Source organism: Rhopalosiphum padi, chromosome 2, assembly GCF_020882245.1.
Source record: "Rhopalosiphum padi isolate XX-2018 chromosome 2, ASM2088224v1, whole genome shotgun sequence".
Taxonomy (NCBI): Eukaryota; Metazoa; Arthropoda; class Insecta; order Hemiptera; family Aphididae; genus Rhopalosiphum; species Rhopalosiphum padi.
In genome coordinates this window covers 43,940,691-43,957,048 of record NC_083598.1, presented here as the reverse complement: position 1 = coordinate 43,957,048, position 16,358 = coordinate 43,940,691, and the positions used below count along the sequence as shown (strand labels likewise).

At 24.2% G+C, this 16,358-nt stretch overlaps 1 protein-coding gene across 4 annotated transcripts in view; it reads left to right on the top strand.

Moving 5' to 3' along the window:
• Positions 1 to 16,358, top strand: part of LOC132921562 (frequenin-2) — a 117,986-nt gene that overhangs the window by 10,975 nt on the left and 90,653 nt on the right. For all 4 annotated transcript variants that reach the window (XM_060984638.1, XM_060984641.1, XM_060984640.1 and 1 more), the window contains exon 3: positions 10,110 to 10,134. In XM_060984638.1, coding sequence (XP_060840621.1) covers positions 10,110 to 10,134 — 25 coding nt within the window. The remainder of the gene's footprint in view (positions 1 to 10,109; positions 10,135 to 16,358) is intronic.

Sequence of the window (16,358 nt, the reverse complement as noted above, 5' to 3'; positions counted from 1 at the left end):
TTATATGTACACAATAATTTAAAATATATTTATATGCAACACGAGTAACTTATATTTTTTTTCAATTTCACATGACTTGACATAAAAGTAAAATATTGTGATATTTAATAATTTCTTTATGCCTTGTAAATAATATTAAATTGAGTTACCCTACTTAAAAATGGCAAAGCGATAACATAAAAAACAGTTTTCTTCTTCAAAATATTAAATTATAAAAGGATTTTCTCAAGTAGAATAATTGTGTCAAAAATAAAATGTCACCATTAATTAAACCTTATGATACCGCGCTTGTTAAAAATTCAGGTTTTTTTGGTTGAAATTTTCAAAATTTTCAAACATAGTAAACCTGTTTTTACGAATAAAGTCGTTTGTGCGTTTTATAGTATTTTATTATCCCTACTATTATTTTAAGCTTTGAAGCTCTTAATAGCATATACATATAATATGTATAATCTATAATAATATTACCTCAACCAAGAATAAAAATCTATTAAAATTATCTTTATAAAACATCATAAAAATTATGGTTTATTTCATACAGAGAAGTGTTGTAACTTTCATGTCTATAAATAATTTGATAGTAAGTATTTGCCAATTCGATCATATATTATAATGAATGTGTTAAATTTTCGGCAATCGGTAATGCACTCGCAAGTGATCTCAATGCAGTAAATGTATCCATGTACAAAAACGTGCATGATTTTAAACATTAATTTTTTTAAAAATATTTGACTAAATTGTGTTTTAAGTTGTTTTGCGGTGTGTTTCAATAGTAAAATATATTATTAGACTTTACAGCGTGTGTGATCAACTAGCTTCTTGAGTGATTTTAAACTCACGTCTTTGATGAGAAGAATGCCGTTTTATATACACCGAGCTGAGAAATATATTATGTAACTTATCATTGAGCCGTTGAACAGCAAAGCTATACAATTAAATGCTAGTCCGAATGATGCACACTCATCACTTACCGCCTGTTGTTAAATTATACGCAGGTATTTACACGCACTGTACACAAACAACTTCAAGATTGCTGATATACATCCCCAATGTTGTTTTCGTTCATAACCAACCGATCGAATTTAAGAAAGAAAAAAAAAAATAATACAACTTATTTTTATTTTGCATAATAATATGCGAATTTCATTAGAATTTTTTTTAACTTTCATATTATTATGAGTGGTTTGTTTGATTACTTATTCATATTTATTGTACCGGTGAGTTTTATTGGTTTTATAATATTACATTTGAAAAGATTTATTTAGACTATTTTAATAATTTAATAACCACGAAATTTAGTGTAATTTATAACGAAATTATACCCGTGATATGGATATCTATATTATTCATTTTTGGAAATGCTCTGAATATTTAAATATATAAACGTAACAAAGATGATATTTTACGTAATTTACATTGAATCCGACTTATACAACAAAAAGTTTTGATCTAATTTGTTTAAAAATATATTGTGAACGTAAAATATATTTATTGTTATTAGTTTTTTCAAACAAACTTGGTTTACCAATAGAAATGATGGACCAGATCATAATATTAGGGTTTTTTTTATTCTAAAAATAATAAAAAATACAATATGTATCTATGGCTAGCAATAACCTCGGAATATCCACTGGCACTGTGATAAATAATATTAATATAGCGTGTGATATATCGTACCAAACCTGCAGTTTATCGATTTCAGCACTTATGTACAAGAAATAAATATTATTCGTTTATTATTTTCAATAAGTATACCAAGGCTGCGGCTAGTTGTCCGTATAAAATGCGATTGTATTTTATTACTATTAATAGGTATATTGTTTGTGTTAATAATAATTCGTGTACATACTATATTATTGTAGTATATTATATAGATGTGGGGACGGCGAGACATCCCACGAGGATTTATTAATTCAAAAGAGGTATTGTAGATTCAATTACCTACTCGGCCATTTTATAAATTAATTAATCTTAGTGAAACATCCTGTAAATACATGTATAAACACAGCGTTTAAAAATTATTAACTACTCATATATTTAATATGTATAATAACAGTAGATATTTTAGACGATATACAATATAAATGATCCAAGAACAGTTTAGGTATAATATAATGCGAGTATGCTTTTATTTACGCTATATAATATTTTATACTTGAGAATATAAACAAGGATTTTATTAGATTGACAGTTACAATTCGAATTGTATGACATTTTAGGAAGATCTAAATAGTTTATTGCTATCTAATTTGGAACTAAAATTACAAATTAAGAAGTATTCTCCATTTGCTGGAGAATCATTAGTAGCTAGTACGGTTTCACTAACACTTTGTTTAAAATGGCTAAACAATTCTTTGTTTCTAGGACTTACGTCGTTAGGCAATTTGTTCCTCAGTAGTACAAATTAGTAGAAATAGTTAACTTAACCTAACCTGAGCTCTTAAGATTGACCAGAAAGCTTTATAATGCTGGAGTTTAAACTTGTACTGAAATATTTGTTGGCGAATACTCGTATCTATATATATTATACTTGCTGGTGAACATGGAAGAGACCAGAAAACTTCAAGTTTCAAGTTATTATTGATCCTAAACGTGTCTTTACTCTTTATAATGATTATAACTTTTGAAATATCGCATTGTCTATATAGTCACCAAAACACTACACTTTCGATAATAAAGTTATAAAATATTAAACAATATTTACTTATCGATATTTTTATAAAATATTATTCTATAAAGTGAAAAAATACTGCACTCATAAATATTTGATTATATATTTAAACCTATTTATTTTGAGATTTTCTTGAAATAATGGGAATTTCACTATACAATCTACTCGTTTATTCAATATTCGATCAGTTCGATAATAGCTACGCATGAAAGAAATTGAAAGCATTCACTACACTATAAAAACGTTTAAGATGACGTGTAGAAAAAAAAATAGAAAAAGTAGCAAATGAATTTTTTTACATATAACGTATGATTATATGAATAATATGCACGATATATTATATCAAGTTTAAGTAGGTACATAAATAAATACTAAATAGCTCAGTTCAAAGTTATAAATAAAAATAAAAATAATAGATAAACAATATCATTGGTAATTCTTAAGCTAATATTTAGTGATATTTATTAGTAAATGGTAATAACATGTTATCGTTTTGAATAACTATAACTAGAGCTAAGGATTTTAAAACTCTTTCAATCTTAAAATATGTGTACATTAACCAATTTACGACTTATTTTAAAAAATAAGAAATAATATGCATTTATATCAATTAATATTCTCTAAAAGATATTGAAAAATGATAATATTTATATAAAAAATATATTATGTTTTGAAAAAGTTAATTGAGTAGGTAGTAAAAACTTACATCGTAATGCACGTACATGAAACGAAAATACTTCATAGGTGAGAATGAAAAAAAAATTAGTTCATTAGTGATTATCATATCGGCTCGTTACGATTTTGAAATAGTGAAATAATTAATTGATATATTATTTACATTAATGATTTTCCAAACTCATTTGACATTATCTCTGCTTAATCGAAAAATTGAGTATTTTCTTAATTGTTCTTATATCATGGTTAAATATGCATTTTTATATGCATATATTATAAAGACCGAACATGCAAGGATACATAACATAGGTATTTAACATTTTTAAATATTGTTTCCTAGTGTCATGAAACATTAAACATTAGTCACATTTTTCTACGACCCTTCTAAACACATAAATATAAAAAAATTATAATTCCTCAGTCGAGTTATAACTAAGGTTACATGTTATGTCATTAGACATTTTTAATTAATCTATTTTGTTCAAAACACACCTAGTATTTGATTATTTAAACAACAATTATATTTTATAAACACCTTTGGGTTGTTTAAATAATAAAGCCCCGGGGCATTAAATAATAATGATTTATCCAGCTAGTTCATTAGGTTTTGCTCATTTGTTTATTTTACTATTATGTAAGCTTCTTTGAATTTAGTTATTTAAAAGTTAGAAGTTTTTCCAATTTTCTGTTTTTATTTTCATTCCAACTCTCCCTAATATTTATTGTATGGTTGCATACTACTAAGTGATTTTTAATTGAACGTTTTTTATATTATTTATATCATTTAGTTCTAAAAGTCAGGGTCTATTTTCTAATTAACTTTAAAAACTACTAATATATTTTTATTATATAACATTATATAACGACGTCCCTTTCTAGGATAATATGTATTTATTTTTATTATTCGAAAACCGTGGATTTTCAAACTAATATTATGTTTATACATTTAAAAATTTAATACAGTATATTTTCATGTCAAAACTTTTAATAGAAGAAGATAAAAAAGAATTTTAGTTGAAGTACAGACAACTTAAAAAATAAAAGAAGATATTTTACTGGACAGTATTTTGCATATTCCATTTGATCAAGACGCGAGGGATTTGTCTCATATATTTTTACCAATCGTTGTGGTCTTGTGGTTATCAACGATTTAAATTTTTTTCATCGTTTTTGTTATTTTATTAAATATAAAAAAAAAAATCACACTTTAGGTATTAAGTAGGTATTTGTTTGTCGTTAGAGTGACATGGTGAAATCAGTGCTGTGAAAATGTGAAATACTGAAATGTATATTGGGTGTCCAGTGGTTAGTCATTCAGAAAGAAAACATTCTTCAGGCAATATATAGGTGTCGATAATATTGTGATAATGATATTACAAATTTAGAATATTTTTAATCACTGGAAATTATTTCATTAATAATTATTAGTTTATAAATTATAAATAAACCAAAAGTTTGTATTAACAATAATAACTACTTTTTAGTTACTAACATTCAGTTACCTGAAATTAGTTATAGTTTTGTAGAAGAAACAATGCATTCACGAATTTGGTGTAGCTGAATTGTCTATCCAAAACGCCGTTTGATCATTGCACTTTTATTAAAAATGTTAAATAAATTATAAGGTGTAAAAAATTAAGCCCAATAGTGGTACCTGATATCGAGAAGAAAGTTTGTACCCAAAGCAGGGACTTATTATACCCATAAAAAAGGTAAACTATATTTATAAATAATACAGTCATGATAATAAGCGTGGGGTTATATTTTGCAAAATTAAATCCTACATTTTTAATTTTATATTTAGAAAAATGCCATTATTTGCTCTTTTCCGTGCATTTAAAAATTAGAACATATAAATTAAAATCTTATTTTAATTATGAAATAGTTGAAAAATCTCATTAATTTCTTTGAAAAAATATTAATTACCTAATCAATATTTGAAATTTAATTTCAAAATGATTTCCATTACTTTAGGAAAAAACAAAATATATGGAGTATAGGTACCTACATTTACTTATTACTAAGGTAGAAAAAATATTTTTTCAGGTTGCAAATAAATTGTGCTTAAAAATATCAAAAATTTTAAAATATTATTTCAGATTATATCATGCATACCTATTGGATTATTCATATCTGTATAATATATAATAATATGTTACATTGCAAAGTTCTATCTATATAATTAATAATCGGCTTATATAATAAATCTTGACAAATTGTCTCTAAGTCTGTATGAGTAATATGTGCTCTATTTATTTTTTTATCTCAAAGATATTAAATTATTTGCACATGAAGTATTTGAGTGTAGATATTTTGTCTTAAGGAGCAATAATATTTTATTTCATTCTTATATGAAATAACATATTTTGATAAGATATAATCAAAACTAAAATCTTTACATATTATTCAAGCTATCTATGGTAATAGAGTTTATTGGACCCACAATAATCATTGTTTGTAGTTCTTCATAAATTTAACATGTCATTAATCATCTTGTAAAATTTTAAGTTTATTTTTAGATTTTTATGTTGTTTTACATTTCATATTATAAAAATAACAACTATAATAAAATGTTTTCGTCGTAAAACCAATTGTAGATATTTTTTTTATCTCAATCTCATTCCCAAACTAAAACAATACTTGTCAAACACGAATATTATATTTTATTCTATTACTATTTCTCTGAGCTGTTTACTCTTTCATGTTTGTTCTGAAACAAATTCTAAAAAATATTAAATTCATCACGTGTTCAATTCCTGAATTTTGTTTTTATTTTTTTATTAATTTATTTTTTGAAAATATTGATGTTTTGTAAAGTTTCAAATTTATTTTTAGTAATATTATAAAGTAGTTATAAGATGAAATAAGAAATCATAAAAATATATAAAATCTAAATAATTATTATTCGTAATTTTTTGTAAAAATATGATGATAAAATTATTTACTAGAGAAGTATTTACTGATTATTAATTTCAGCATGTCTTAGTAAATGCTAAACATGACTTATAAGATATAACACATGATTTGTTTATTGAAAAATATGCATTATAAGAGTATTATAATTTTTTTTATTAATTTGATTGTTTGGAATTTTGATTTTAAGGACTTAAAAAGTGAGCACAAAATCAATCTTAAACATTGTTTTATGCATAATTAATGTGTTGAACGTCGACTTCGTTTTTGTATACACTTAAATTTAAAATTTGTATATTAAAATATTGAATCGCTGTAATTGTTACCACCATTATTTATTAATGATATATTTTAAAAGAATGTTGTTAAATTGATAAGATAAATTATCGAATAAACCAGAAGAATCTAAAGTAATATTTCTTTAAACATCGAACTGCTATTTTTATGAGTATTATAGTATTGAAGTATTGAATTACGAGTGGGAGTGTGCCAACTGCAAAGTTTTCAAGTACTGATGGGTGGTGGAGGCACCTTAAATTCCGCCCTTTTGGGGTGGCTCTGATAACATTGTTCCGCACTAAAGTGTGGAAATAAGTTATGAACCTTCGAATGACAGGTAAGGTAATTAGGAAATGTTTTAAAGCTCATGAGTTATTAAGATACGGAAAGTGACGACACATTATGCAAGTACTATATATTTAAAGGCATACGTACTATTGAATTCTCAAATATATTCATATTTTATTTTATCTCGTTTAATATTCAGTTACATCAAGTTTAATTTAATATCACAGAGTGATTGATATCAAAATGTCAAAGCATTTTGTTATTTATTTATTGTTTACGTTATCCTAGTACCTGTGAGTTCAAAATGTCTATTCAATTGGGTAAAATATTAGATCGGGTTTTATATACTTAACTAAATCGTTGACTATTTTAACTGTTAAAATTATATTAATATTGACAAATAAAATTTTAAGAAAAGATATAGTGTTTTCGTATAATTTTATCGGATTTTATTAATTTATCATTTTTTATATAATTGCTCAGTAAATGTAAATTAAATTTAGATCAATATTTTCCAAGTAATTTTTTAATTAATGCAATTACAATATAAAGTAATATATTGTTTAAAAAGCAGTAATTATAATTTACTTCACTAGTAGTTGTATAATAAAGTGTAGATATTTCATATAAATAACAATTTATTTTATTTGAAATTGTCGTGATAAACATTTCATTAAAATTAAAAACTTTGTTAAATACAATTGAGAAGTTTTGAAAAGATAAAGAGACCACTGTGTAGTATAGTGTTTTAAACTCTGACATTTGATATTTATTTATCAGAAGAAAAATTTTAACTTACTGCTTAAGTTGTAATTACTATCTATATTATTAGTTACCACTTAGTTGATGATAAAGTAATAATAATACATAATACAAATAAAATTATTTTATAGGTTGCTTGCATAAAAATTTTCTTTGCAGACGGTCATTTTTAATACAAACCAAACATATAAAGACATAATTGTAGATGAATTGATTGATAAACTGCCATTTTATAATAAATGTAACAGCTATTTTAACACATGAAATAAAAATACAAAAATGTGCACATAACCATAGCCGTTTAATTTATAAAATATTTAAAAAAAATACCAATATATAAATATCTGGGAAATGTGTTTATTTAAGTGTTATCATTAATGACAGACATCTATAGTAAAATATAATTAAATATAATTATAAATATAAGAATATTAAGTAAAAAAAAAAAATAATATGATCAGAAAATATTAATTTTGGGTAATTTTATATTTGATTCTTGAGTAACATTTAATTATAAGTTCTTTCTTCTAACTTTAAAGTTTAATTTTAAAGTGTTAAATGTTGCATTTCAGGTCTCGAAATATTTTTAAAACGACAAAGCGAATTATAAATGTCAATTGACAAAATAACTGATTTAATTGGTTTATAGTAAGTTTTTACTGGTTTCCCGTGATATTGAAGTCTATCATTCCAAAATCTGTAAATAAATAAGGCAAGATTTTAGTCAATAACAGTATAATTTTTTTTAATTGTCTAAATCTCTGATATGAAATTTAATTTTACATAATATTATTTAAGCTTTTTCAATTGAATAGAAATTTCTAGATAAATTATGTTTTGAAATAATTGCTTGTATTTTTTTTAAAGTGCTCTTAATAATATTGGAATTTTATATATTATGCATAAACAATTAAATGTAGAAAATTTTTTCAAATTATTTAAATGATTTACAAGTTAGTAAAACATGTACATTTCATAATCTTAATAAGAATGATTTAATGTTTAAACATTTATTAGCATACTTTAAATATCATATTCTGATAAAAATATGCATTTACTCAACATAAATCTGCCTCTAGGAATAATCTTTGGAAACCAATATATAATTTATTATGTATGTAAAGAACCGTTGTGGACAGTAGAAGAACATAAAATACTAAGTACATACATAGATTATAATGGCATAAGGCATAAATTTAAGACATGCAATCTTTGAACTCCGGATGTTTCAACTATATATTATATTATTATATCAAACAAATCTACTTCAATGACAATAATATAGCAATAAGATTTACCATTATTATTACATGACCGTTATGATGTATATGACAATTTAATTATTGTCATGGTATTTTATTAAAGATTTTTAATACATTATAAATATAGTAGAATTTTAAATATTTTTCAGTGTTCACTTTTATTATAACTATCACTAATATTAGTGAACAAAAATTATTGGTTGTTGATTGTTTAAAGACAATACTGTAAAAAAATAAGCAAAAATAAAATAATGTATCTTGATGTTTACTGTGATAAAATCAAATTAGTTTTCAACTTTATTCTATTAAAATGAATGGTGTTATATGCTATAGTAGAAAAGCAATGAATAAATTTAAATTTTCTTTCTTACAGTTTCGGAATAATATTAGTTTTATCACACCTAAAACATTTTGCATTTTATTGATAAAAAAAAAAAATAATAATAATAATAAATAAATATATTTTGTAAATGAACTTAATTAATTACAGTAAATTATAACGCTGTGATTGATACAAATAATTGATTTATAGGTAGGAACTAATTTATTATTTTCGACGATATTAATGTATTACATTATACGAACGAATATCTTTGGATTAATTGTTGTCTTCGATAAAAAAAGACATCTACTCTAAGGTCGCGTAAAATGTAAGTAATATAATACGTAGATTTGTTTTCATTCGTCAAAAGCATGTCAAGTATAATATTATTCGATAACTCAGTTTAAATGCATTACAATTATCGGAATATAATTTATATTGAAACGGGTCTATTAGGTAGTGTACAAATTTTGTGGTATCGATAAATCCAAATGTGGTGCTCTACGTCAATGCGTTGGATATTTATTTTTGTACATTATATCGTGACAATACAATTTTAATAAATCAATAAATAAGATGTATCTAGTAATTTATATTATATTTAATGTTAATGCAACGATGTATAAAGGTTTATTATCCGTACAAATAAAAGTCATAATATATTTAACAGCTCGTTTAACACCGAATAACCCAAATTGTACGTGATTAGTTGAATCGATTTAAAACTTTCAGATTTGTGTATAAAATTGAATATTTAAAACATACCTGAAAAATGTCTATAATATTAGAGAAAAAAAATACTTGAAAATTATAAATTATCTCTGGGATTTAAGTGTTATTTTTATTTTTTTCTATACAATGTATATTTTTGTTTTTCTTTGTTATACCTATATTACTAATTTATTATTATATTTTGTTTATGTGTTGTGCTGCTTAGTTTCGGAAAAAGAAATCAGACAATGGTGAGTACAGTTTTTATATTATTTATTTACATTTATCATTTTATTTTTATTACCTATATTGGCTAAATTATAAATCTTTCTATAATTGAAAATAAATGCAGAAATACTATGTATATTGAAAGGAACGAATAAATCTATACAAAAAAAAAATATTAAAATTATAAAATACATTTTCTTTGAAATTAATTTCGCTCAAGATGTTACCTACTAAAGGCTTTGAGAAGACCAAATACGCTATCGATTCATAATGGCAAAATACTACGAGGGATTTAGCATAGAGAATTGAGCCTTTTTCAAGTAGACTCTCGATGACTGGTCACTTTGTTGTTATATATTTCATATTTACCACAGTTGTCTATGTCTTTTCGTAGAAAAATAAATTCATATATTTGGACAGTAAAAATAATGTTAAGTATAGGTAAGTACGACATTAAGTAAAAAATAATAAAGACGTATTAAGGAATAGGCGATTGTATAATGTATCCGTTGTGCTTAGCTGTACACTTCTAAAAATTCAATGGAGGCAGATAATTTTTTATATATCATATCGTTTGATTAAATTTTCTGGTTTCCATTAACACAAACAAATTAATAGACACCGATATGCTTATTTAAAACTAAATTTTTTTAGATTTTCTCCAAATATTTGTTATTGAAATAATATAATAATTAGCTAATATTTTGAGTTTTATAAATCTTTAAGTATCGCTTTTTTTTTTTTTTTTTAATCGCGAGTATTCTGTTAAGTGATCAATAAATTTGTGTTTAAATTGAAAAAAATCAAGTGTAAGAGATATATTAATACAACACATATGTTATAGTTAAAGTCATAAAAATCAAAAGATTTCTTCGAATTTCGATGTTCGATAACATTAATATTGAACACGAAAATGTCACCGTTGCACTATTCACCGTGAAGGGTGTTAACCTCCACACAAAATATTAATAACACCAATAATATACCTATTATTAATATAGAACAATATTAAGATTATGAAATTTTTTCAAACCTTACCAAATGTCATTTTGTATGCGTTCCTCTCTGTTTAACACACTTTTCATTTTGAAACATCAATTTTGATTTGTTTCTCAATTCAAATCAGGTATTTTTTATCACCCTTCTCCTCCCCCACTTTGGAATATACAGTTTTAATTTCCGTTTGTGCATAAATGCGCATTTCGTAGACGTGCGGAAAGAGTATGCAGCCATGCACTTCCATACTTTGGGAGCAGAAGGTTTTTTTAAAGGGCATAATATGAATAAAGTCCCTCAAAACAACACTTCTAAAGAAAGATTTTATTAACTTAACTTAATTAATTTTTTAGGTACAATCAACGTTCGCGGCTTAATGTTATGTGACAAGAATTATGAAATAATTATATGCTCTTCAATAAACACGTCTTTACAAAAATATGTTTTTAATTTTCAACACATAAACAACAATTTTTTTTAAAAACCCATTATTTTCTAAGTATAAAAAAAACAGTGATAATACAAATGGTTATTATTAATATTAATTTTAAGACAATACTATAAGCGTTATACTTAGAAGCATTAATTATATTTTCGGAGTGCACATATTATATTTTTATTAGTCATTTACCCTGCGACCAAAGTCTACACACGTTTATAATACAGCTTCACTGTAGGGTTTTCTCTTATATAAGTTTTTAGAATGGTAGCCCATCCCTTGTTGGTAATTTATAAATACATTTATATGTGTACCCACATGAATGATAAATGTATAATAGTCTGATAGTTTAATGTAATTATTGTATTATTAGTTCGTAACATTTAGTCAAATGGCTTTCAGGCTTTGTTAGGCACGACACAATAATTATTTGATAGTCTCCTCTGTAGTTCCCACATTCAAATGTCGGCGTGTCCAAATAGAAAAATTAATTTTTTTTTAATATTTGTTATATAATATCTACTTATTACATATATGAAAAGGTACTATTAACTATTAAATCGTTGTGGTTAAAAAATAAATAAATTGTTTCTAATAAAAATTGTATAATTTATTAGAAAACTTTTCTAAGAATTGAGCCGACTATAAATGCTATGCTACAAAGACAAAATATAAAATTCAGCATTGACATATTAGAAAAAACTAGGTCAGAATTTGTGCTACTCCGGAATTCTATAAAATTATCACTGTTAAACCATCGATTATTAAATAATTAATCATTGATTAGAACTATTTGTAGTGCAGTCGCTACGATATTTTTATAGCGTGTCAAATAAAAGACAAATACGATAATACAATATTATATATTGTCTTATACTCTTATCTACGATATTTGTTCATAGTATATTGATATTAAACACAGTTAATTAGATGTCGATCACTTAAATCTGAAAAATTCGAAAATATATTCATCGTGTTCATATTAATTATATAATCGTTGTCGTGCGCTGTATTATTTTACATTGCGCGACCAATGGGCGTTATTGCAACCTATAATTTTAAATAATTTAGGTACATATATTTTAACTACGGAAAGTATAATTTTAAATATTTTAATTATCATCAAATAGGTTGTAATAAGTAGCAACAAACGACAATTTTCGCGAAGCTAACTGTACACTTCTGTAGTATTTCGCTACACCGTGTGAATTATTTTAGTGATTCTGTATGATGTATAATAATTATGTTAACCGATACAAATAATGAAGTATCGTGCAACTGAAGCGTCGCTAAAATTAGCACGATACTCCCGAACACTATTCCAAACTAAATTTAATATAACGTTGATGAAGTCTTACGATTTTTAGCGGAACGCGTGTGTCTTGTAATAATTTATTAATAGAATTAATTAAAAATATATCTTAATCTAATATAAAAAAAAAACGTCTTTGTTTTAATTGAAAGTTGATACAATAATATATAATAATATTCATAATTTCCGTATCGACAGCATATAATATGTACATTGTGCAATTCAATCAACACTGCTATACAATATGAATGATGGCCACAGATACTTCCACCTCAAACTATTAAGCAACTATTTATTATGTATATTGTGTTGAACATTATTGTTATGATATTAGTACTACGGTACCCGGAAAGACAGGATCTTTTGAAGTCGATATTATAAGAGTTACAATCAGCCAAGTTTTATTTCAGTAGGCTGTCGACAAAATCATCTTTATTTCAGCGGTTTCCGAGTTATTTCATTTTGCGCAAAACTAATTTATCCTATTGAAAATTTATAGCGCACTGAAAAAGCATTGTTATTTGTTTTATAATTATACAGCCCTTTCGTGGATAATATAAAATAAATTTCATCATAATTTAATTTTGTGGTTTTGATTTAATTTAATTCGTTAGTATATTTATAAATTTTAATATTCTTTTTTACTCAATACAAATTATATTAAATGAATATTATCCCAGTAGTTTTAAGTTTATATGAGTAACATGATACTAGTAGACTATCACACTATTCATACAGGAATCATCAACAATACAATTTATTTAAATATATTTATTTTATGGTTTTTTTTTTTTGTATAAATGTAAATAATTTGAAGGTAGTTGATTAACTACTATTTTTTGACGGAATTTTGAATAACCTTACAATATAATATTTGGAATTATCAAACAGATTTGTTTAAACAATTTTTCTGATAATTTAATATTTAATGCTTGTTTCGACCATCAAAAAATTACAACAAACTATCACAAATTTAAATCTTATTAGGTAACTAATAATTTAGCTCTAGCAAAATTAAATATATTGGTTTTAAGTTTATTGCTAGTTATATAATATTAATTTAGGAAAACAAATTAACTATAAAGACTAGGAAAAAAACTGTAGTTATACTGCGTTCGTGGCCTTCCAAATTGTACGTAATACGATAATAATTTTTTTTAACAAAACATGTATATGTATCAGTATAATGTAATTACTCTCTACAAAACTTAAGAAACGTGTCTGGAATAGTATGCACGCAAAACACTACTACCCTTAGAATAATGCGTTTCCGGGATCACGATTAAGTGGATATTTCCAATCCAGAGTTCTTGAAATTTTCCTGGATCACTTGGGAATTGGAAATACATTGGCTTATTTTGTTAATTTAATATTTTGAGGTTAACTACTTACTAAGTTCTTAATCTAACTGCATTATTGAGAAACTTGTTTAATATTTTCTATATTTAGATTATCATTCATAAACTTTGTAGTGTTTAGCTTTAGGTTTTAGAAACTAATGTGAAATTTTGTTGTAGATAGGTATACACATACGAATAATCTATTGTGTATGATGTACCTACAAATCAGCATATTTAATTATAATTTTAAATAGATTAAAAAAGTTATTTAAAAACAGATATATTTTAATCACTATTATAATTAATTCCCGGGTCGGTCAAAATTATATGAATAATTATTTGAATAAAAATAAAAATTTAAAAATAATTTTTTATTAAATTATTTATTTAATTGTGTATCCGTGGAATATTTATTTGTTATTCATGATTATTTTTTTAAATCATGGATAATTTATTTGATATTCATGATTCGACTTTTTAGTAATGATATTTTTATTTGTTATTCATAATTCAAATTTTAATCATAATAGTCGTATTCATCAGACCTGGTTTAATTTGTATTCATGATTAAATGTATTAATTATGTTTTGTTATTTATGTTGAGAGGTTTATTTTTAATAAATACAATTAATTTTCTATGTAAATAAAAATATTGAGGCGCATTAAGAAAGTAATTGGCTTTTTAGTTTAATTTTTATGTTTTTAAAATTTGGTAAAGCACCATTCACGGACTCCTAAAGTCATAAATACGTAATTACGTAATTTATACCGATTTATTGACAGTCTTGAATTTCCGGACGGAAGTTTTCAATATTTTTTATTCAGGTTTCCATTTTAGCTTTGTAAAAAATTCATATAATGAAAAAAAAAAGTAATAATAATAATAATAATTAGGATTTGATTCATAATTATTTTTTTGTAAACAAAATATTGGTTCTGATCAAATTCAAATATTCTTATCAAACAATTATTTATTATTTATGAATAAATATAAATATTATTCATGCTAAAATAAAATGTATACTTTAGAGTGAAATTATTCGTGAATTGAATAACTATCATTTCAATCATAAATTGTTTAATTTGAAAAAACCCAGTACTGGTAATACTTATGAGTTATGATATATTATATTATATTATAGTTAATAGCAGTTGTTATCAGCTTGGTCATTTCCAATTCAAAGTTCAACTGGTCATCAGTTACTTTTATTGTTTTATTCAGTTTAGAATACATATTGAAAACATAAATATAAATTTCACTAATAACACATTATTTGAATATAGCTAACAATAGTAAGTAAGTCAGATCATTATGTTTTATTCCAAACTCAACTGTATCTTTATTTAGTTGTAATAATGTACCCTTTGCAAATAATGCATTGATCCAACACATTAATTCAAATTCCAATGTACATTACTGGAAACCCTTTTAGATTAGATTAATGTACTTGTGAACCTCATTATGGGTAATTGGCTATTAAATTAACTCTTTACTATATTGAAACACTTTTAAGTATATTATTATGTTTTATTTTAATACAAAATAATTTAATTCATTAGTGTATAATACTTGTTTTAGAATTTAATCAAATGCACATTATGTTTAAAAACTTGATAGTAAATAGTACAAAGAGATGAGAATATTTTATATAGTTCAATTTACTATAATAATAAAATATCTCCAACTTAATCACATAATATAATATAATCGGAACCTTTCAACTGCAGATTATTCAGAGGTACAACGTAAATCGACATTGTGTGCATCAAAAAAACTTGCATGTGCGTCACAAAATGACCTTTATTGAATTTCCAGAAGACATAGTGTACCTCATAAAGTATAAAGGCGTACTTACAATCTTTGGGTATATTTCTATTCACAAGTTAAAAAGTTCTTTTAGCTCATAGATATATCGACATAATAAGTGTTTGAATTGGTTATGCATTTTCTATTGAGATTATTTATAAACGACAGATGATATTTTTAAATGATTAAATCGTACAACTATAATGTATTGTATTTTATTGAAGTGACAAGTATTACCTTTTAACGAAATAATTGAATCGTCATTAATTTTCTTCAAACTACTTCAGCTTATTTTTAAAAAGGGAAAATAAAAACAAACTGTTGCTTTTAAATACATATTTTCTAATATTTTT